The sequence below is a fragment of the Trichechus manatus genome, unplaced genomic scaffold, assembly GCF_000243295.1.
Source record: "Trichechus manatus latirostris isolate Lorelei unplaced genomic scaffold, TriManLat1.0 scaffold00285, whole genome shotgun sequence".
In the NCBI taxonomy this organism is placed as follows: Eukaryota; Metazoa; Chordata; class Mammalia; order Sirenia; family Trichechidae; genus Trichechus; species Trichechus manatus.
The window spans coordinates 1,028,671-1,053,603 of record NW_004444221.1 but is presented as its reverse complement, the minus strand read 5'-3'; the positions used below and the strand labels follow the sequence as shown (position 1 = coordinate 1,053,603).

The window sequence follows — 24,933 nt, the reverse complement described above, 5'->3', positions numbered from 1 at the left end:
TAAAGTACTTAAATCTGGGGTAGATGGGGATGGCTGTGGGCTGGGTATAGTGCTGTGATCGCTGAAGGAAAGGTAGGACACTCTAGGGGTTGTACATGATAATTCACTGGGTTGTGGAGAGAAAAATATTAGAACTTCTATTTGTATTTATTTTTAATTTCTTTCTTTACAAAATTCTACTTTTATTTATATCTTATAATACATACCATATCAATATAATAGTACATAGGCATATGCTTAAACATATTACACTGTCAGAAGGAAATGATCGAATAAGTTTGGAAACCAGTGGTGAAGAGTTTGCAAAAAAGGTGTGTCAGAGGCATCAAGATAAATATTATGTCCTTAAGTTTTCATTTTTGCATATCATCATCCCTGAAAATAAAGTGAAGACACCTAAAACAACAACAACAAACACCATTTTGGTAGCCAAATTTATTTAACCAAGTGTCTACTTCTTTAATAGTTGAGAAAAAGTATTACTTCACCTAAATAAGTATTTAATTTTAAGATAAATTTTATTCTTGTTCATGATTTTTTAGGATTGTTAAGTAACTCATACTGAAATTGATTCAATATAATTCAATTTATTTAAAATTTTCAACTGAAGGAGCAGTAGTTGATCACATTTGTGTTTTTAAAAGATTTGGCCAGGAATTTTTAAATCCTAGTTCTTGAGCTTTTTTTTTTTTGCTTGTTTGTGCCACTTATTTTACTTATTTATTTATTTATTTCTGATTATTTCCCACAGAATAAGACCACAACTTGCCAAAGAAAAGATTGAAGGATGCCATATTTGCACATCTGTCACACTAGGAGAGCCTCAGGTCTTCCTGGGGAAGGATAAGGCCTTTACTTTTGATTATGTGTTTGACATTGACTCCCATCAAGAGCAGATCTACTTTCAGTGTATAGAAAAATTAATTGAAGGTTGTTTTGAAGGATATAATGCTACAGTTTTTGCTTATGGACAAGTAAGTACCAAATTATTTGATCTATAACTCTGGAGAAGGATCGATTCAGTTGCACTTTTCATTTTTGTTTCCTTGAGATTGTTATTAAGGTCGGGTACTCATTTTAATCTGTTCTTCTATTCAGACTGGAGCGGGAAAGACATACACAATGGGAACAGGATTTGATGTTAACATCACTGAAGAAGAACAGGGTATTATTTCTCGTGCTGTTAAACACCTTTTTAAGAATATTGAAGAAAAAAAACAGACTGCAATTAAAAACGGACTTCCTCCTCCAGATTTTAAAGTGAATGCCCAATTCTTAGAGGTAATAGCCTACTGTGCCATTAGCTTCCTTTAAATCTTGTTCTTAAGACCATTAACCCTTATGATTATATACTTCTAGCTTCTAGTCCAGTGTCTGGCACATAGTACTCAATAAATGTTATCTGACTAAATCGACATTAGATAATAGGTAGTAAGTGTTGCTTACTTGTAGGCAATGATGGTGGCATTTAAGATTATAAACATTTGACCAATGTGGATAGAGTAAAACAACAGTTGTTTATTTCAGAATCTCTCTTTATCCTATATAATTACTCTTATAATTTAGGCAGGCTCACCCCGGGTTGAGAGCTTAGCAACTAAGACCAGAAGAGAGGGGAGAACATGAGGAATAATAGGACTGAGGCTGTGACCCTATTCTGGCTGCAGAAGGTGGTATCCCTGCAAGCATATCCAGATGATTTGATGTAATGTCCAAAGGTTGGGGCATGTTTAGGTTAATTTAGGGCTGTCTTATCTGGTGAGAGGAGCATGACAGCAAGAGGACATCTAGGATTTGAGCAGTATTGCAGTTCGGTGAAAGGTGACATTATAATTCTGAGTCCTTGGTGCAAGGAGTGTTCCATCTGATTTATAAGTTAATCATTTTGGTCATTGATGGAACATTTTATTCATCAATATTTAACATAACAGAAAATTTAATTCAAAGTAATATCAGTAATATCATTTACCTTACTGTTGGTTTTAATGGACCTCCAAGTCTAGTAAAAGCCAAAGAGAATAGACTATGTGTTTCTACCAAAAGGCAGGTAAATGATGGAAAAAGAAAAACCATGTTCTTCCATCCTCCCTTTCACTCTCCAAAATGTTGTTAAGGCATTGTGGCTTTAAATCATATTGGTAGAAAAATAGGTATGTGTGTCCTCTTCTAAGGAGGTGGCTTGATCTTGTTAGTCACTATTAGCCACAGAAACGTTAATATCATTACTGACCTTGCAAGAATGCAAGAATTAATTTTTAGACATGTTAAAGGTTGCAAGGTAACAGGGAATATATTTAGCTCAAGTGGTAAAAATGGTTAAAATCTTTTCTAAGCTTAGAATTTATATCTGGCACATATTTCTCAGAGTTTGCTTGTATTTGTAAATATTTGTGTATCTCTTGCAAAGGATTAGTAGTTCATTTTAGCTTGTCCTCCACCCATCAGTCATGAGTAAGTCATTTACTGCCCTTACTCTTATAAATAAATCTGGCATTGATTTATATTTGGAATATTAATTGCTCATCAATGTTTATGTCTTATTTTGAGGAACATAGGTATCATTTGGAAGAAATATAAAACTTTCTAATATGTTCGAAAGGTAACATTATACAGCATGTGCTATGACGGCCATGAGACAATTTTTGCTAAAATTAAACTTTTAATATTTCTTTTTGTTAGCTCTATAATGAAGAAATTCTTGACCTATTTGATACTACTCGTGATATTGATGCAAAAAATAAAAAGTCAAATATAAAAATTCATGAAGATTCAACTGGAGGAATTTATACTGTGGGTGTCACAACACGTACTGTGAATACAGAATCAGAGGTAACATTTATGTTATAGTTAAAAATAGAGCATATTTAGCTTTGTTTAAATAGCTTTGCTAATAGTATACTTAAGAGCAAGACAGAAAATTTGTATCCTTAAGCATTCCTGTTGCTGTTGAGTTGATTCCTACTCATAGTGACCCTATAGGACATGGTAGAACTACTCCATAGGATTTCCAAGGCTGTAATCCTCACAGAAGTGGTCTACCACATCTTTCTCCCATGGAGTGACTGGTGGGTTCGAGCCACTGACCTTTTGGTTAGCAGCCAAGTGCTTAACCACTGTGCCACCAGGGCTCCTTCTTTAAGCATAACATGGAGTTAAAATCTTGTCTTCTTATTTTCATACCTTTTGGTATCAGGATTTTATTAAAAATGTCAGGGCTATGATAAGGTCAGTACACTTACGGTGGCATCAAAAGAATCTAAGGCACTGTGTGTAGTTTTCTTTCACAGCTGAAGAAAGAGGGTTAGACAGTTGAAAGAGAAAGATGAGAAACAATCCTTGTGTACCTTTTACTGTCCCCGATGTAGGACTGTATCATTGCTCCTACCTGAAGACTGTTAAGAAAAATTACCGAAAAATAATTCAACAGAAGAGCCTGAGTAATTCAAGTTACCGCTCAGTTTGTAGCAAAGTGTTCTACTGTAACAGTTTTGGAAGGGAAGCTGCAAATGTCAGCAAGTGACAAACAATGGCATCTCAGTGTTTTCCCCTATTTAAAAAATAATACACTATTATACTGAGAAGTTCAGCTCAAAAAGTGCCTGTAACTAAAATAGTAATATGAAAATCCACATATTTTATACCTTTTAATATGGTGGGTTTAGCCATTAGCTCAGATTGCTGATTGAGTTCTATCTTGTTAAATATCTTGTTCAAGTAAAGCACTTCTTTCTTCCCCTTTTTCAGATGATGCAGTGTTTAAAGTTGGGTGCCTTGTCCCGGACCACTGCTAGTACCCAGATGAATGTTCAGAGCTCTCGTTCACATGCCATTTTTACCATTCACTTGTGTCAAACCAGGGTGTGTCCCCAAATAGATGCTGTGAGTTACTAGTTCTAATTTTAAATGTTCAGACTTCATCTCCCTAAAACCACATGAATCCCAAGAGAGTGCATTTGAACCAAATCACTTTGTTTCATCATTTCTTTTCCTAATGAGATGTCTTCTACTTCTGTTTGCACCAAAGGTGGCCAACCTTGTAAGATTTTGAAATAAATTGAATTTGTGTCTGCAGCAACCAGAAAGCATGCTGTAGTCACGTGGTGGTGGATGTAGTCACCTTTGCTTTTGAGGACTAATGTGCTACAGGTTTCCCATCACTGACATAAGCAAAGTCTCAGTTGATGGGTTCCGACCATCTGGCTTCTTTCTTTAAGTTTCTAATTGCCAGCAGACATTTCTTCATTTGTATTTATTTGGCTCCATGCTTTTTACTGTGGCTGAACCTATATATATATATGTATGTAGGCACACAAATACACACACACACACACACACACACACACACGGGATGAGGGCAAAGTGGGTTTGGAGGATTTTTATTGTCACATTAATAATAAAATATTTTCAATTATTTGCGTCAATTGCAGGAAAATGTGACTGATAATAGGATGATTTCTGAAACATCACAGATGAATGAATTTGAGACCCTGACTGCAAAGTTCCATTTTGTTGATCTGGCAGGATCAGAAAGACTAAAGCGTACTGGAGCTACAGGCGAGCGGGCAAAAGAAGGCATTTCCATCAACTGTGGATTGGTAAGACTAAGGCTTTGTGCTGTTGTCCTTTTCTCTTTTGATTAAAATTATTATGTATTACATAATACCCCAGATGAAAATCATCATGCACTGAGCTGAGAAAGTTACAGTAAACTGGTGAGTAGTGCATTGGGTCTCTGATCTCACATTGTAGGCTTTTTTCTTCTTCTCATGTTCTAGATTTTCTTCACCTGTGATAATTTAGTTGGATTAAATTTTATATGTGCTGAAAATTATGTAAAATTTTTTTTACCACATTTCAAAATATACTATCCAAATCAACACTTAATATTATTTTAAGTATTTCATGGGATAAGACTTTTTCAAAGTAGCTTTTTGCTAACATTTTATGATAGTCATTTTATTGATTTGGGGAATTATAATCAAATGTTTTTTTCATAAAGATTGTTTCAAAATTATAACTTTTCTAGATTATATTAGAAATTAACTTTAATACTATGCCATCTAGTGGTATTTCGATTGGAAAACACCTTGTGATTGAGTTAACATAAAGCTTCTGTTACATGAAAGAAAGTATTTTAGAGCAAATTTCTATGTAGCATATCTTGTCTTCTTATAGTCTTCATTATAAAATTGGACATTTATTCCTACATAAAAGTAAAGGCATCCCTAAACTTCTATGATGCCGACAGCATCAAGGCATGTATTTTCTGCTTTACTTCTTTCCTTCCCATCGTGCAGCTGGAGGGTTTTAAACATGTAGTTCCTTTCTGACATTGCCCAATGTTTGCTCCTATATGATTGTAGCTCTTCTCTGGGGGAATTACCAACAGAGGCTGATTAGAGAGACCTAGACCTCCCAACTCCAGTACCTATCTTAAGGCTCCCACCATATGGTTGAATGTTATGTTAAATGGAATGACCTAGATCCTGGACTTTGTATGTTGTTTTGAATTTCTTAGGAAATAAAATAATGTTGGTATTTACATTTGTGCTTTCAGGAAAAGACAAAAGCCATTGCTCTGTTTTCCTGTTTATGGTGTTAAAGCATGTTGAGATACAGCTGGTAGAGTTTCACTGTGGCCAGTGCTTAAGACTGTTGTCTCTCTGGAAAAGAGAAACCAAGACGCAGTGTGATACCGATGTTACTCCTTGCATGATCCGTTTGCCCTAACGGAGACATGTTCACAGATGTTTGCATTATTGAAGGCTAGTATGACCAGTGACAGTGGGAAAAAACAGTAGAGGTGACATGTAGGAGTGTCTAGAGTCTGTAATTTGACTTAATTTTTAAAAATTGGATGCTTGGCTTATAGAAATTGTACTGTATTTATTATGGTTAAAAGAGATTCTGTTTTCCCATAGGGAGCTATATTGAACAAGAAAGTTTTATGAAACTATTTAATTAAACATTTTATTTCTTCGTTGAGTTGAGGAGAAGAATTTACAACATGAACTGACAATTTTCACAGGAGCATACCTGATGCCTTTAGAATTCTAGAGATGGTTAGAAGGTTTCAATCTTATAACATTTTTATTTATAAAGAAAATCTTTGCATAGAAGTTTAAGTATTTGTGAGTTATGGATGAATATATATACTACTAAATTTTGAGCGATGTCAGGTTTTAGTAGTTAATATGGAAAACTTTGAAATTTATACTTTAAAATATAAATGTAAAGCAAAATCAAACACAGATGTTTTTGATTCCTGTCATTCTCCATATTATTTTCTATAAGCTTTTTTCCTTTAAAAGTGTTGTAATTAGTAAATTTGTATCATTTTCCTTTCTCTTTCTCTCTTTTAGTTAGCACTTGGCAATGTAATAAGTGCATTAGGAGACAAGAGCAAAAGGGCCACCCATGTCCCCTATAGAGATTCCAAGCTAACAAGATTACTACAGGATTCCCTCGGGGGTAATAGGTATGCATAATTGATTATTCTCTATATTCCTTAGTTTCCATTATTCATTATTTTATAATTAAGTTTGTAAGGTGATTTATAAGAATTGATTTTATTATAAAGCAAATAATAGAATGAGGAACTAATAATTATTAAATATCTAAAACATATGAGTCATTTTGTATGTTCTTATCTCACTTAATCCTTACACTATCTCTTGAGGTAGGTGTTATTCTGTTTTATAGATAAGGAGATTAAGATTCAGAGAGGTTCAATAATTTATTCAAAGTCACTTAGCTTGAAAATGAAGTCCATAATATGTGCTCTTTCTACTATACCATGTGATCTGCTTTAATTGATGGTCACATAATAGACACCTAATAAAATTTTGTTAAAAATAGATTGTCCTCTAAGTACTCATGAAGTAATTTAAATAACTTACTGATACTTTTCTACAAAGTCTACTAAAAATTGAAACTTTTTAACATGTGGAAAAACTTTTTTTAATGTCAAGTGAATGAAATAGGATGTTTTCTGGTTATTAACCTTGTCAATACCATTGATATTCCCCCTTTTGCATATTTTGAAGCATTCTGATGTTTTATCAACTAAACACATCCTTTTGGTAATACACTCCCCTGCATAAATGTCAACATGTTGGCTTTGTTAGTGGAAACACTTATGGCTTTTAAATTCAAGCATAGCACAATTCAACAAGTTACAAAGAGCCGTCGCAAACTTATTTTACAGTATTTTTAACAAACTAAGATATCGTATTTAATGAAAAGGTCATTAGATACAGTGCAATGATCTGGTACTTGCAAGCTTTTTTTTTTGAAAACTATTCAAAGAATTTTGAATCATGTTAAATCTATGTAAGTTTGAAATCTGTTTTATAACATCATTTTATAACATAGATGTTAAATAACATAACATTTTGTGTTTCTTTGTTTCATGTAATATTGGCATTGTTTTAACTCATCTGTCTTCCAGCATATCCTATATATGGATGCAATTTTGCTTCCATCATTGTATATTTCTTACTTTCGTTCTGTTTTCAGTCTGATCTTCAGTATCAATCTGAGTCTTATTGTAATAGAACAAACTTGTTTTTTAAGCCAAGTGTAAAAAATTTCAAGTTTTCTATATTGTAGCCATTTCTTATTATTTATTTTATAACCAAAAAACAAACCAGAAATGATAAACAATCCCTCCCTTACAGATTTCAATACTTTTGAAAGTTTGCTTGCTCTGTAATCATTCTGTGTAAGATATTTTCACTGTGGGAAAATATCTTGCTTAGAATTTCAGGATCGAACTCATAGTTAAAAATCATTGTGCTTTATCTAAGCCATGGGGAGTAAACTATCTTCATTTTGTGAAGTTTATATAAATTAAACTTAAACAAAAAACTAGTTGACATATTTTTGGAAACAATCTACATTTATTTATGAGCATAATTTAGTGACTTTTTAAACCAAGCTGACTTTCATGCATTTATAATGTTTAATATACCATTTTAACACATTTATAGCAAAAATTCTAGAAAATACAAAAAAATCTAAAGTATGAATAAATATCAGTTGTATTTCTATTATCTAGAGGTAACTACTGCTAATATCGTGATGTATTTACTTCCAGGTGTATAGTAATGTAATGTAATATAATAATATATAAAATGTATATAGTATATAAAATATAGCACAATAAAATATTTTAATGATATAGTTTTCTTTAAAACAGAATCCAGGTTTTTACATCAAGTTTTAAAATAAGCAGCTCTAATGTTTTCTTTGAATTTTTTTATAAATACAACTGTACTTGAAATTTGTATCTTTTGAGTTTTGTTTAGTATGTGATCTTTTCCCTATTGTAGTTAATCTTGGCCAGCTCCTCTCATTCCTGACTTTCACCATTCTCCTTAAGCACTTGATCCTAGTGCTTTTCAAAGTATTTGTGAAGGGCGAATTTTTTTCCCCTCATTTTGTGACAGGTTAACATTGTACATGTCTTACTCTGATTGTAGTGTTTGTAATTCACCATGTGAGTCTGGGAACACTTGAACTGGTCCATACCATATTTAATGTGATGAGCCCATTGATTACAGCAAGTTGAAATGCTGTAAAAGTTTCTAAAATACTTACTCTTAATTTCTTTAATTTTCTCATTGTGGTCCTGCAACAAATAGCTCACAGACTGGCACTGGTCTGAGCACCACACTTGGAGTAGCCTGCTCTGTTCAGCATCTGTAATCCTCACCCTCACTTGTTTGCCTTGTCTTATTCACCAAAACAGAGACCTAATAAATGTGTACACATGACATATACCAAGAACAGTTACTAATGACCTAATATGTTCCAAAGATTGTCTTATATGCTTAGAAGTACACTGATGAAAAAAACTTGATGATCCCTGGTCTTTAGGAGTTTGAGGTCTAAGAATTGTGGGTCAAGAAAATTTGAATATATAATAATAAAAGGGTGTGAGGAAGCACAGAGAAAGGGTACAGTCAAACTGTGGGTTGGATTCTTGGATTAGATGATACCTGAGTTGAATCTTGAATAATAGTAGGAATAAAACAAACAAACAAATCAAACCCATTGCTGTGGAGTCGATTCCAACTCATAGCGACCCTATAGGACAGAGTAGAACTGCCCCATAGGGTTTCCAAGGCTGTAAATCTTTACCGAAGCAGACTAACACATCTTTCGCCTGCGGAGCAGCTGGTGGGTTCCAACTGCTGACCTTTTGGTTAGCAGCTGAGCGCTTAACCACCGTGCCACCAGGGCTCCTGTAATAGGAATAAGAGTGAATAAAGAAGAGCAAAACTTGGTAAAGTCAAAAACGTGGGTGGATTAGGCCACTTTTTAAAAGAGTCACTACAAGTACTATGTTGAGATTATTGGGGAAAGGCAAGAGTTGAAGCAGGAGACTCGTTAGGAGGCTACAGATTTAGTATTGATTAACATTGGGTTTCCTATCAGTGTGGGTAAATTAGCTCCTTAATTGCGGTTCTTATACCTTCTTGATTTACCTTGTGAATTCCCGTTGGAATCTCCATGTCTGTCTCATAAATGTAGTATCTGAAACATACTAAGCATCCCACTATTTTATTCTTTGGTTTGTAAAGAAATTTATCATGACTCTAAATTATTGTTTCGCATTTTTCCTGTGTAATCTGGCCAGAAACTCTGATAATTTAATCATAAATAATGTTATATTATGAAACATAAGGATATACTACTCTCTTCTTGTTCAGGTGCAATTGAACTTTGTGTAAAATCCTTTGCTGACATCAAAATTAGGATATAAGTGATTAAAGAAAAGGAAAAAAAAATCCTGAATAATAATAATGAAATGAATTGTTTTTGATTTTTAACTTGTCATATTGTATATAGATTAGATGTTAGAATTATACTGTGTACACCACTTCAAAAATTTTTTATGAAGAGGCAATAAATAGAAAAAACATATGTACTTGTACTTTCTTAAGGCATTATAGGTTAAAGAGGGATAATATACATTCCTTTTCCCCAATTTTACTTAACAGAATCTTTTTCATTAAGATAGTCTTAAAGCATAGGTTTATAAATCTGCTTTTATTTTTAATTTAGTAGCAGGAGTCTTTTGGCATCTTGAAGAAAAGATACTATTCAAATGGCAGGAATTTAAAAATGATTATTTTTAGTGTTTTATTTCTTTTTATCTATAAATCTAATTCTACTTCGTGACTTTCAGCCAAACAATCATGATAGCATGTGTCAGTCCATCAGACAGAGATTTTATGGAAACTTTAAACACCCTGAAATATGCCAATCGAGCTAGAAATATCAAGAACAAGGTGATGGTCAATCAGGACAGAGCTAGTCAGCAAATCAACACGCTCCGTAGTGAGATCACGCGACTTCAGATGGAGCTCATGGAGTACAAAACAGTAAGCTAATGGGCTTGACTTTGTATTTTGTGATGCATGTAACACTGGCATATTGTGAACACGATGATAACTTTTTGTGATGGCTTGCATATATGTGCCTCTGGAATTTCTCGACTGTGGTAATAGTGGCCTCCTTTTTTTTTGGAGGTAGGAATCTCCAGTCTTCCTTGTGGGTAGCGTTTAATGATATTTGGCCTACCAGCCTAACCAACCTCTTGTCTCAAAAGGCTTCCTACCCAATCAATTTATTTAGTGACAAATGCACCACGGAGGGTTGTAGTAGAAGGGAATGGATCTCTTTTGCCCTGGGGCTGGTAAGATAAAAGTGCTCTTGGTTGTAGAATTGTATAGTCCTGTTGTAAGGAACAACAAAATGTGTATGTATTTAAGGCTCCTCAACCAACAGGGAAGTATTTTCCTTTTCTAGGGTAAAAGAATAATTGATGAGGAGGGTGTGGAAAGCATCAATGACATGTTTCATGAAAATGCTATGCTACAGACTGAAAATAATAATCTGCGTGTAAGAATCAAAGCCATGCAAGAGACGGTTGATGCTTTGAGAACTAGAATCACACAGCTTGTTAGTGATCAGGCCAACCAAGTTCTGGCCAGAGCAGGTATGTGTGTAGGGTGGGATTGAGCAAGGGATTAACTTCTGGAGGGCATGGAACATGCTTTGTGTTTGTTAAGCACCTAGAATATTTGAAGTAGAAATGTCAAAATGTAATACAGTCTGTGGTTTTCAGTTAAATGCTCAATGATTTTTATAATAAATTATCATATAAATAAAATACCATATTTTTACTCAAATATGTGCATCTCTATGTTTGTTTGCCAACTGTACCCTCCTCCCACAAGGTATTTTCATAAGTGCTGCTATGCCAGTTTTTTTTTACATGTTGCTGTGAAAAAAATTAGCATAGCACGCTTATGAAAATACGTCTCGGTGGGGCGGGGGTGGAGGGTGAGGTTGGCAAACAAACGTAGAAGGCGTGCGTATGCCCTTTGCATTATCATGTTGCCTTACTGTCTGCTCATGTAATTAAAGTTGAAAATTTGCTGTGAGAATTGTATTATAAAGCACTATACTGTCGTTTTGTTGCCATAACTGTGTATTTTTCTCCTATTATGTTGAAGTCTTAATTTAAAGGAAATTCTTAATTTTATGTTTTATTTTACAGGTGAAGGGAATGAGGAGATTAGTAATATGATTCACAATTATATCAAAGAAATTGAAGATCTCAGGTATAGTTCATGTTTTGTTATGTATAATGCACGTGCTTGTTTTGGGGCTTTGCAATGTAGTAATATTGCTATTTGTTGGACTTATCATTCAGCAAGTGTTCAGAATGATATTTCAGCCTTTTACTCAGATTAACTTTAGGGGAATATCTACTTGCCTTTCCCATGATGTCACGTAGAGACTCTGCTCCCTTCCCGTTTATCTTCCCATATTATCCTCCTACTCTTATTGTTATGTCCCTCATTGGGAGCTGACCCAACTTGACCTACAGGACAGACATAATTGATGGTAGTGAAGTTATCTTTGGTGCCTCTCCCCCTGCCATTTGGGAAAAGATCAACATCTACAAATCACCTCCAGATTTCCCTTCTACTTCTTCAGCTGCTTTTTATGTGTAGATCACTTCATCTCTACCAATTTCCCTGCCTCTCTCGGGTACATGCGTTCAGTATATACACTGTATCTGGTACATTCATTCATTCATTCACATTTCATGTGACATGCCACAAACGCTCACTGTGTGCCAAGCACCATTTCATGGGCTGTGGGCAAGCATGACATGGACAAGGAGTTCACAGTCTAGGTGGGGAGATACACATAAATAATCACATGTAGTAAATGGAATGACAGAATTTAGTAAAATAAGTGTCTGTGCCTACTGTGGGAATGTGGAGGAGAGCACTGAGCCCAGCCAGGGGGAATAGGGATGGGAAAGAGGAAAACAGACATATCATTTCTGTAATATTTTCAGGTTCTAAACCCTGGTGGTGTAGTGGTTAAGTGCTACAGCTGCTAACCAAAAGGTCAGAAGTTCGAATCCACCAGGCGCTCCTTGGAAACCGTTTGGGGCAGTTCTGTTCTGTCCTATAGGGTCGCTATGAGTCGGAATCAACTCACTGGCAACGGGGTTTTGGTTTATGGTTTGCCCTCATGGCTAAGCTAACTACTTTCTCTTAAAGTAAAACTGCAGTTAGCTCAATGGGGAACGTCTAAGTAGTTTAAACCTCGCTTCTACCCATTTTGCAGAGAATAACCAAGTGGAGGAAGAGGTCATCTTTCACAGCCACCCGAACACTTCCCCATCTTGTATTTGTATTCCCTTTCCCTCTCGCTTCATCTGGCTATTCTATAGATTCTCAAATTGAGACAAGATCTGTCTCCACTGTTTCTGACTCCACAAAGCAAACTGGATCCCATGAATGTTTCAAAAAGTGAAAACGAAAAGAAATCCTGTGTGGTGCTAGGTGAAGTTACTCAAATAACTCTCTCCCTCTATGTTATATGTATTTATGTACATAAACATGCACACACACCCAGTTTGGTCTGGTGTAGTTGCTGCTTCTAGTGGAATGCTTAAAACCGTTCCTAAGCTTAGTTCCCAAGCATTGCTTTTTTGGCTACCCTTGAGGCATCGGGTCCTGGTTCTGCTCAGCAGCCAACTTGGGCTTGCATTTTCTATCTGGCGTTGACAGTGCTCTTCTCAGTAGACAGACCAATCTTTCCTCACTTTGTAGATCCCATGTTTACCATCCCCAAAACACAACTGATATCTTTGTCTTTTCATTTCTAGAGATGGTCTTCTTGCTCCTAGCTTGCTTCTCTTTACCTCTTTTATTTTCTCGGCACTGGCCAATTGTTAAGGCTGATTCCATGCTCTAGTTCTTGTGCTCCATTCCCTCTCTCCACACTGTTATTCGAAGGCTGTACCTAGACTTGATCTCACTGTTGGACAAATGACTTAACTGGGGTCATATTTCCTGGAAAACTGCCTGGATCACTTCCACTCCTTCTACTGGAGGCAGCATGTAGTATTTTCCTTCTTCAAGGTCTTGAGTCAAGACCATTCTTTAAGACAACTACAAATTAGAAGTGACTCATGGGTCCTGAGTTTAATCTGGTATAAGTTAATAGCTTGTTTCACTTTCCCAACTTTTCTTTGATGGCTCTTTAATTAGGTGTGTCCCACCCCTGGGATATAGTCTTCTAGAATCCTAGAACTGTAATTTATAATTTAAAAATAAATTACATATGTGGTAAGCATAAATGAGCCTTGAATTCTAATTGGATTACCTGGTTTGAAATTTAAGCTTCTGTTTATTAATAAGGCATGTGACCTTGAGTTTAGTTACCTAACATCTCTGAACTTCAGTTTGTTCATCTGAAAAAAGTGATGTTACCTAATACCTGCTAGTCTCACAGAGTTATTATGGGCCTCAAATAAAGTTTTTAAATGGAAAAGTATGGTAAAGGTCTAAAGTGTTATTATCATTTATGTTCAAGTTTTCATATTCTGTCCTTATATATTAAATCCTAATCCAATTCATATTTCCATTGAAACTTGTCCCAGGAAGGCATTTATTCATGTATTATTACTTGGGAATATTTATATTTGCCTTATTGTTCTAATTGTAAAATAATAGTTACCTTTTAATAAATTTACATATCACATTACTTGAGAAATAATAGCAGTCACAATGTAATTAATTTTGTACTTTTTTGAGTTTAAAAATTTTGTAGAAAATTTTGATAATATAGGAAAGTAAAATTAAAATCACCCGTATTCTCACCATTCCAAGAACTAATGTTAACATGTTGGTGTATATCTCTTCATTTTTTTTTTCCAACACATATTTTAACAAAATTGACATCAGAATATATATATTGCTTTGCTACCTGGTCTTTGAAATATAATAATGTATTATGAGCATTTTTCAATGGTATTAAATATTCTTCTAAAATGATTTTTGCATTGCTCCATATAGTGCCGTCTTATAGGTATAATTGATTTATTTAACTAATCTCCTAATGTTAGATAATTTTTGATAGAATAATTGTTATTTTTAAAATACAGTACTAGTCAGGAGAGCTTTAAACTCATTATATTATTGATCCTTATAACAATCCTAAACGCTACCCCCCCAAAAAAAACACACACACAATAATGACAACAACAAAAAACAAACCAGTTGCCGTCATTCTGACTCATGGCAATCCCATGTGTTTCCGAGTAGACCTGTACTCCACAGAGTTTTCAGTGGTCATGATCTTTTGGAAGTAGATTGCCAGGCCTTTCTTCTGTGGAGCTTCTGGGTGGATTTGAACCACCAACCTTTTGGTTAGTAGCTGAGTGCTTAATCATTTGCACCACCCAGGGACTCTGTAACAGTCCCCTATCAGACAGAGTAGAACTGCTCCATAGGGTTTCCAAGGAGCACCTGGTGGATTTGAACTGCCGACCTTTTGGTTAGCAGCCGTAGCTCTTAACCACTATGCCACCAGGGTTTCCTGTAACAATCCTAAGAAAGTATATATTTTATTTCCATTTTACAGAGGAAAGAGTAGAAATTTTTAGAGACTAATAGCCCAAGATCCAGCTAGTGACAGAGCTGAGATGCAAACTCTCGGTCTGTTCCTTCCCAAGGAAGCACTTCACTGCATGGTCTCAACAAATGGGTGCATGGGTGAATGGGAAGAGAAGGACAGAAGGAAGAAGGGAAATGTTATTTCTACAGCCCATTCAAAAAGCAGGTTCTGTGGAAGTGAGCAAGGAGCCCTGCTGGTGCAGTGGTTAAGCGCTTGGCTGCTAACTGAAAGGTTGAAGGCTTGAACCCCCCAGCTGCTCCAAGGAAGAAAGATGTGGCAATCTACGTCCGTGAAGATTACAGCTTAGGAAACCCTATGGGGCATTTCTACTCTGCCCTGTAGGGTTGCTATGAGTTGGAATCGACTCGACAGCAGTGGGTTTTCAGTTAATGGGTGGAGGTGAACTCTAAAGGTTTCAGCCTTTGTCAGCACCAGAATGGAAGAAGCAATGAACATGCTCTTCCCAAATGCAAACTTTTAAAATCAGGTAATAAAAAAAAAAACCCAAGTTGTCAGATTATTATATAAATGAATCACTTAAAAGACAGATCCTTATTGTTTTAGCTCATTAATTATACTTTTATTCATTTATAACATTCACTGTGTATTTCTTATATGCCCAGGCTTTGTGCTGTTGTTGAGTCGATTGTGACTCATAGTGACCTTATAAGACAGAATACTGCCCCATAGGGTTTCCAAGGCAGTGGTCTTTATGGGAGCAGATTGCCACATCTTTCTCCTGCGGAGTGCCTGGTGGGTCCAAACTGCCGACCTTTTGGTTAGCAGCAAGCGCTTCACCACTGTGCCTCCAGGGCTCCTTGGCTTTGTGCTAGATACTGAGAATATAGAAAAGTGTAAAATATTGTTTACATTTTGCTATTGTTTGATAATTACAATTTTTGATTTTGAGTTTTTTATAGTTAGGCTGAGTTTTTAGAGTTAGGTTGCCTTCTCAATTAAAGCGACAGCATTGTATTCAGAATTTTTCTTAAAATAATCTTGTCAGTCTAGAAGTTTGTACACACCTGTTTAAGCATTTTAAAATACTGTAATTGTTGTTCTGCTCTCATATGACACCAAATATATAATAAAACAATTTCTTTAAATAGTAGGTAGGACATTGACCTGAAACATATCTATTCACTGATACTATGTATAGTCTGTCTCTAGCTGGTCTTGGTAGCTTTGTGAATAATTTTGGTAGACAATGAAAAAACAGAAGCTGACTATACCTTTCAGAGCTTAGTAGTCACAAATATTTTAATAGCTTCCTCTGAAATATCTGACCATATGGCAAAGTGCTGAATAATACAGTGTTGAGACAGATACAGCAGGTAGTATTTTCTCCTTTTAGCCTGTCTCAATTACCATTGTGTCAACTTGACCTCGGAAATCTATTATGTTGATGTAGATAATTGTGTTCTTGATGGGTTAAATTAAATAGAAGTAGAAGGACTGGCCTAGAGGACTCTCTATGTCTCCTTTAGTCACAAGAATCCAGGCTGTTTTAGGAACTCATCATTCCGTGTTTTCTCATATTACTGACATTACGTACATTATTCTCCTGTCATTATTAGGGCTGCTTGAGCAAACAAAAGAATGTTTTCAGTTATCAAACTCAGGTTTCCTTGGAGATGTCGTTTATTCTCACACCATATTTAGGAGCCAGATGTCTGTCAGCCAGTTAGAATGGGCAAGTTAGACTAACTATTCTCTGCAAAGTTTTGGAAATGCTATTATTAAAGGATGAATGAGGAACTGAAAGGAAGGGGACCATGCTGCTTGTATATTTTATGCTTTAATAATGGGTTTACAAAGCAAGGACAACTGGTACCCATTGGCTAGCATTCAAGTAATCTAAGTGCCACTGGCAGATACAGAATTCTTTTGAGCACTAAGAATGTGATGCCAGATTTATAATAATTCAATCAGGGAATTAAAAAAAATTCCTAAACAGTAACATTTGTGAGTATATTTATTAAAAAAAGCAAACAAAACAAAACTACCTTGTAGCATTGTTGAAATACATTTTGGAAGACTTTTTAACATGTAAAACAACTCATTTCAAATGTTTCCTACTTAAATATAATTTTGTTCACTAGGGCTAAATTATTAGAAAGTGAAGCAGTGAATGAAAACCTTCGAAAAAACCTGACAAGAGCCACAGCAAGATCGCCATATTTCAGTGGATCATCAGCTTTCTCTCCTTCTCTACTATCCTCAGACAAAGAGACCATTGAAATTATAGATCTAGCTAAAAAAGATTTAGAGAAGCTGAAAAGGAAAGAAAAGAAGAAGAAAAAAAGGTAATGTTATAAAATTATTGTTTTATGAATCTCTTTTCTTTTAAAGATATTTTAATTTGCAATTATGAGTATACAGTCTCAAATATGTTAATAAGTGAAACATCATTTAAATTAGCTGACAATTATAACTATACATTTTTAGTGGTTTATCTCTGTGTGTAAGAAAAATGAGTTTTATTATAATTATATGGTAATGAATTTTATTCAGATTATGAAAAGGTAAAATTATTATTAGATATTTTATATTTGCTCAAGTAGCTGCTTTTGCATTTCATTCATCTGGCTTTTCCGCAAAGCTTGCTGCATCATTACACTCAGTGTTTTCATTTTTTCCCTTTTCTAATGCAATTAGTAGTCTCGTGGATATTCTAATTCCTGTCTAGATTAGTTTAAAGTCTAAACTAATCCATCAGCATGGCATTTAATGACATTTGGTCTCTTAAATGTTTTCTGCAGGGCTTCTAATTTGATTATGTGAAGGTTATTTATGTTACCTTAGGCCTTCTAAATATTCCAGAATGGAGTTACTCAGCTTTTCACCACTGTTCTAGGCTTTCTCTTCCTTGCATCCAGGTTATCTCCCTCTGAAATCAACTGGGTGCAAAGAAGAGTAGGAACATGAAAATTTGCCCACTTATACTGTGTGAGAGGTTACATATTCATAAATCCTTTACATAGTTACACATTGATTCTATAGTGCAGTCAAATTACTTACTGAGAATATATTTTGAACATGCCAGTCAAATTAAAATACACCATTTTTGGCTAGATATTCAAAAGGAGGCAAAGTCCTCTTTTTGCCAAGTGATTTGTAATGAGGGAGAGCTTTGTAGAATTACTGTTGACATTTAATCTACCTGCTGTTTGCTCAGTTTATTTAGAAATTTATTTAGGCAACCAGGCTTTTCTTCCTTGAACAGTTCAGTTTATCAGAGTTATTGAAGGTTTAAATTCTTCAAATGAACTCTGCTGTGTGTCCTTGAGTTAAAAAGGAATAATTAAAACAAGGAGTTACACATCTGTGGTTAGGAGCATTGCAATACAAATTGCATTCTTAAGATACTAATGTCTTAATAGGTGTATTTCATGGATGACTGATTATTGCAGCATTAGGAAATGCCTAATCATTAGTTGTCCCTTTATGGAGGGCAATTGCAACTGAAATAATGATCCCCAAATTATTAAAACTAGTGTTACTCAACATAATGCTTGAATGAACATGAAACTTTTGCACATGACTTATCATTTACTTGTAAAATCCAAGTTGGTCAGAATGTCGAAGAGTGTGACTTGTTTTTCAAGATCTAGGTGAGGTGGTTTATGTTCATGAATAATAAGTAAGTATAAGCAAGGAGGTATTTTTCAAGGTCATGAGCTAATTCTGCTCTTTTACTTTGAGGTAAATTTAAAGATGTTGCCTTAATCAGCTGTTGGGTATAAATAAAGAAAAATAAATAGGTATCCCAATAGAAACCTGGGTTCTTTTTGACATTTTTAGCATGTGGATGGGTGTCCTAAATTAATACATCTGATTCAGTTTTTTTTTTTTTTGTTGTGGTAATTCAAGCTTTTAAGCACTTTTGATTGATAAACAATACTAAAGGAAAAACAGTTTCTTATTATTGTCCTTGTTACCTTATTATGGGACTCCTAACCATTTTAAGGAGCCGTGGTGGCATAAGGTAAAAATAAACAAATAAATAAAACAGCAGTTATTTCAAAGTGAAAAATTGTGGTTATTTTAGTGATAATGGTAGTTGTAATAATTAGTATGATCAAAATAATAGTAGATGTTAGTACCAAGAAAAACTCACTAATTAGGTTTACACATAAAAATCTGAGAAAATAGGTTATTTCCTAACAAAAAGTAATATAATTTATAAAAAAGAAAAAAAGAACATGCCAAATAAGAAATGGAAGCTTGGAATCAGAAAAACCAACTAATACTTCCTAAAAACTAATAACTCTTTATAAAGCATTTTTACATATATCCTATAGTATATCTTTGTAAAACTGAAACCTATATAATATGCTGTGAAACCAGAACAATTTTTCTTATATATTATAAACATTATATAAAAGCTTTAGATTTATAAATTTATATTACTACATATATAAATTTGTAGAATTTAATAGAATTTACAAATTCTACTAAACTGTAGTTAAACCATACTATATAGTAAAATGCCATTTTAGGTTAAAAAATGAAAACCAATACTATTACTCTGCTTGATAACACATTTTGTTCGTCACACTTAGATCCCTGTGAATTTTAGCTTTATGTAATGTAAATTCCAAGGAGCCCTGGTGGTGCAGTGGTTAAGAGCTCGGCTGCTAACCAAAAGGTTGGTGGTTCAAATCCACCAGCTGCTCTGCGGGAGAAAGATGTGGCAATCTGCTTCCGTAAAGACTATATATAGCCTTGGAAACCCTATGGGGCAGCTCTACTCTGTCCTATGGGGTTGCTATGAGTTGGAATCGACTCGACAGCACAGGGTTTGGTTTTAATGTAAATTCGTATTTTAAAAATATAGATTCACTCTCACTTTAGCCAAAGGTTTTGCTACAGGTTGAAACAAACAGATAATAAATAAAGAGTTCCAGAAGTCCTTACAATGGCAGCAGCTGTCCTAAAGTTAGTGCGTAGAATTCCACAGTAACTCTGTAGAGATGATAGCTTCTATTTGGATGTATTGATTCTGCCTCGTGTAGATCTATTTTATTTGTCATAGAGGGCACTGCAAAGCTTGGGTTCAGCCTCAACCATACACATCTAGCAAGTCCAATTAAAATTTAATTGCTTGGAACTTGGGACTAATTTTTCTCTACAAAATGTTATAAATACACAGTTGCCAGGTATCCTGCCTCATTATCCCATGAAATGACTTTTACTCATTGTATAATGTGGTAAGAGCAATTCAGGAGGGAATAGGAAAAAGCAAAAAAGGAGAAAGAACCCTTCCTTCTCTTTCATGGATGTAGACCAGTCTTTGGGGGGAGATGTGAATTTCTGCCTTAGGCATTCTTTCTTACTCCCTTCTACTGACCTCCTTGTGTCCATGCTGCCTGGATCCTTACACAGTCCAGTTCTCATGTGCTTCTCCATTCTGAAGGGCTCCCAGTTTCAAAATTGCCTACCTTCTCTCTCATCTCTTTAAACTCCAACTCAAGACCAAAACCATCTGAGTAAAGGAATTCATACCAGTGGAAATGACTGATAACCAATAAGCTTCCTTTCTAGGACATTTGTAATTTTGAAAGAAGATGTTATTAATCCAAATGGCAAAATTTCGGGCAGCATTACCTAATGAAGAAGAAGAAAAAAAAATTAAGCAGTGTAGGGTAGATATTTTTCCTTTCCTTTTGGCTGAGAGTTTCTAAAACCTGTCTGAGCCTTGACCTTTGGGTTTAACTCTGCTAAGATGTCTCCGCTCTCATAGCTGCTTCCTTTCCTTCCCATTGAATCTACAAATTCTTTAGAAGTTCAGCATCTTTTAATTTACTTTGCTTTGTGTTTTTGTTGATTTTTGGTTGTAGTGGCTACAGGACTTCTGACAATGTAAGAGTTGGTAGGAAGAGTGACAACTAGACCACTTGTTAGAAGTTACATTAGTGTTTAAGGAGGATGTGCAAATTCTGTTTTACAGGAAAAGTTTTAACATCTTCTGCATTTAAGTGTTTAACAGAGCTACAACCAATAGCTAATATGTGAGGTTTTAAGCTTTACTCTTCCACCTTTCCGCGCTTCTTTTCTGTTGAGCAGTAAAATAACCCAAAGGCATAGATAGTAAGAAAATAAGGGAATATCAAGGATCATGGATGCCCTATTAACCTGGTTATCTGCCCCTGAATAATTGAATAGATTATGTTGCCTAGTTTTCCATTTACACAGATATTAGAATAATTGCCAAGATTTGTCATACTCTCTCTTTTTTTCCATATAGAAGCTGAATTGTAATGGAAATAAATGAAATAAAAACTGAGCTGTTTTAAGTTATGGAGAGATGTCAGATTATTAGTTTATTTCTCTGTCCCAGCCCCAACTCTCTTTTTGAAGCATAGATTGCAATATTTTCTAAAGAGGCAGTTGGGAGGGCATCAAAAGTTTTAAAGTAGTATCTGAATATCTACTTATTATCTCGTGTCAGCCATACATTTTAACATAGCTCTCTTATGTAAAGTAGACAAAAATTCTTCATATTGAAAATAGAAAATTTAGGTTCTTCACCATGGAGCCTTTGAGTCATTCATTGTAAGTCATTCTTATCAGTATAAACCGAGTAGACATAAAAAAACTGGATTTTTCTTTTTTAAATTGTACTTTAGGGGAAAGTTTTTTATTTTTATTTTTGGAATGTTTCTATGAATAAAGAAAACTTACACATTAAATATCATATTTTTGGATATCTAGCTTTAAATGACTTGAAATATAAAACAAAAACCTCACTCATCCCTCAAGACTGCACTATATTTGTATTTAGTAATGTTGGGTTGAAAATCTAGAAACACACAGATTTCTTAGCGATGACTTTTCTTTTTCTAGCAACTATACTGGACCTTTTGATCCTTGATGAATATCACTTTATAGACTTCTTTCTCAGAGAGATTGCCAAGTCTCTTCTTATACTAGCAGCAATAAACTGATTAAGTAAAACCATCACAGATCAGCAAACAACAAAAATCATGTGTTAACACACGTTATAAAATGGAAAAGAGAACTACTACTTGATAAAATAGTTTATTCTTTGGATGCAATCTCTTCATTTTAAAATATTGTTAATTTTGAGAAGTATTTTGGAATTCTGAGCAGTGTGCTGTATCAAGATTGCTGTTATGCTTAATCAGAACCTAGCATATCTGCCTTTATGTCTACATGGCAAATATTGGTGTTCAGTACATTCCATTGAGTAAAGATCCCCAGATTTGTGTATTGAATATCCTTTAAAATATATTTCAAAGGCCAAAACTGCATATTTATGGTTTTATTACACTTTTCTGATTAAAAAACAGTCTACTAATGGAAAGTACTACATTTCCCATTTTATTGCCACCTTTGCCTTAGTTATGCCATTTTGCTAGTAAGTTTGTAATACTTAGTATAGTACAATCTTTAATCCCAATATTTTGAGATTTTCTTTTCAATTAATAAAATTTCAATTTTTCACTGATAACATAACAACCATTTTCATTTTCCATAATACAATTTCATGTATAATTTTCAAGTAGGATTTCTCTTTTTAGATTTAGTTATATTTACATGTAGTATATTAAAACAGAAAATTAAATTTTATAAGTAGTATCCTAGTATGTAGTGTTAGTGGTAATGTCATATTATGGTATAAAGGCATTACTTTTTGATGCTCTTTTAACGATGCCATTGAAATATCTTTTGTAAACGTTAAAAGGAAGAGGATATCATGGAAAGTGGGCTTTTTGGGGGGAAGCTAAGAAAATCGATTTATCTCAGACTAAAAAAAGCAATGGCATCTAAACACTCCTACTAGTTATAAACACGTAAATAGAGGTTGTACATTCTACTGCTGAATAATTTGAACTGATAGTCTCTATACTCTTCTTAGATATAATGCTGCTTGTTTTTCTACTTACTTTTTATTCATACAAAATGTATTGCCTTTTTACTGTGTATTGTCCTTTAATGATATCTTTTAAAATTTATTTTAAAGTCTTCAAGCTCATGTGTCATTTTTACCTTCTTATCACTTTCGCTTTTGACTGTCTGGTTTGTTCTTCATTGGCTTGGCCTTCCAATACTGTGCCTCGTGATTTTGAAGGCTACAGAAACTTGAGGAAAGCAGTCAAGAAGAAAGAAGGTTGGAATATTTCTCAGGTTTTTAATTAAAATGTCATTTAAAATACTTAGTTGCCATTCACAAAGAAATGTGTTACAGAATTATAAATTGTTTCAGACTAGCCAGATGCTGCAAAAGTCATGATGATTTTATGTATAAAACAAACAAACAACAACAACAACAACAAAAAAAACATTGCTTTTTAAGAATAAAATCCACGGTAGTACATGAATTAAAATTCAGGCAATTTCATGTGATTTCAAAATAAGGTATCATAATTTTGATGGTGACTTACCTTTTTTAGGCTAAAAATTACCAATAATAATAATAACATTTGACTTGTTAGAAAAAACTCAATACTTCTGTAGCTTCAGAAACTTGCGAGCAGACTGAGAATTATTAATTACGTGGGAACTGGCATTTTGCGACAGCACATGGTAAATCATGAGTCGCCCCCTCTCTCTCCTTTCTTCTTCCTTATTTGGTGTAATCTTTGTTGGAAAACAACATAAATGGCAGCAAAGCAAAAGAAACTGTGGCCTTATTATGGATAAGATTTACAAGGTATTCTTAAGGTTGGACTAGAAAAACGGTTTTTACTTTTAAAGTGATTGGAAATGGGCATCAAAATCAGGATATTCTCTTTTTTTCCATTTGAAATTTGAGTAAGATTTAGAAGAAAATTTTTGAATTCTGTACATAGTAAATATCTGCCTTTTAACATTTGGAATTGTGGTTATTTAAACAAGGATCAATTATTATTTTAGTTCCTCGTATCAGAACTTCTTTTCATATATTTTTCTAAGTAAATCCAGCTTATACAGACAAGATGATTAAGAAAAAAAAACTAACTTCCAAATAATATTTGAGTATTTTAGAAACACCACTTTAGAAATTTCATCTTTTACTTACAATAAACTTTTGAGAACCTTTACTAGGCAGCAATAAATTAAACTAATATTTTACTTTAAATATCTGAAAGCTTAAAAATTATATTTCCTTTCAACTATTCTATAATTTATATTCCATAATTATATTGTATATATTATATAGTATTCAAGAGTTTCTGTAATTATATTCTATAACATCTTTAAAGTATTCTGTAATTAGAATATACAGTAAAACCTGTGAAAGCTGGAACCTATGTAAGGCAGAAACCTGTCAGAGAAGGAAAACTCAAATATTTTTCCACTAAAATGAGTGATAGAAAAGTGGTAAGGCTACACCCTGTCAAAGGCGAAAAACTTATGAGACGGCAGATAATAAGGCAGTCCCGTCAAGTTCCGGCTCTCACAGGTTTCACTGTAATTCTAATTGTCCTTAGGTCACACTGTATAAATTTGGGACATTATGTTTATCATTCAGATTAAATTAAAGCATTAAAATTGTGAGATTTCTTCTATTTTGGAAGGTTAAATTAGATGCATAAAGTAGCGTGTGGAAGCATTTTTCCATGTTAAAATATTCAAGTCCTTTAATGTACTTAGTAAATAGAAAACAGTAAAAAGCTTCCAGATTTTATACAATTTCTAAAGGACAGCAAAGGCAGGGTAGCTTAGTGTTCTAGGATAATGCTTCTGAATCGTATGTGCCTACAGATCACATGGGGATCTTGCTAAAGTGAAGCTTGTGATTCAGTAGGGCTGAGATGTAGCCTGAGACTGTGCATTTCTAACAAGCTCCTAGGTGAAGCTGATGCTTCCAGGACTGTGGACTGAACTTTGAGTGCAAACTTTTATAATACTGGCCTGGAGGTCAGGACACCTGATTCTAGTCCACTTGCGTTTATTAACTTCTCCTTGTCCACAGTTTCTTTTCTA

The 24,933-nt window shown here is 34.3% G+C and overlaps 1 protein-coding gene across 1 annotated transcript in view; it reads left to right on the top strand.

Annotated features, from left to right (window-relative positions):
- The window catches only part of KIF21A (kinesin family member 21A), a 173,867-nt gene that overhangs the window by 84,357 nt on the left and 64,577 nt on the right, over positions 1–24,933 (top strand). The window contains exons 2-12 of the mRNA XM_012559622.1: positions 752–974; positions 1,099–1,281; positions 2,680–2,829; positions 3,745–3,879; positions 4,428–4,595; positions 6,363–6,478; positions 10,196–10,391; positions 10,819–11,008; positions 11,573–11,636; positions 17,100–17,303; positions 23,096–23,134. Of these exons, the coding sequence (XP_012415076.1) occupies positions 752–974; positions 1,099–1,281; positions 2,680–2,829; positions 3,745–3,879; positions 4,428–4,595; positions 6,363–6,478; positions 10,196–10,391; positions 10,819–11,008; positions 11,573–11,636; positions 17,100–17,303; positions 23,096–23,134 (1,668 nt within the window). The remainder of the gene's footprint in view (positions 1–751; positions 975–1,098; positions 1,282–2,679; positions 2,830–3,744; positions 3,880–4,427; positions 4,596–6,362; positions 6,479–10,195; positions 10,392–10,818; positions 11,009–11,572; positions 11,637–17,099; positions 17,304–23,095; positions 23,135–24,933) is intronic.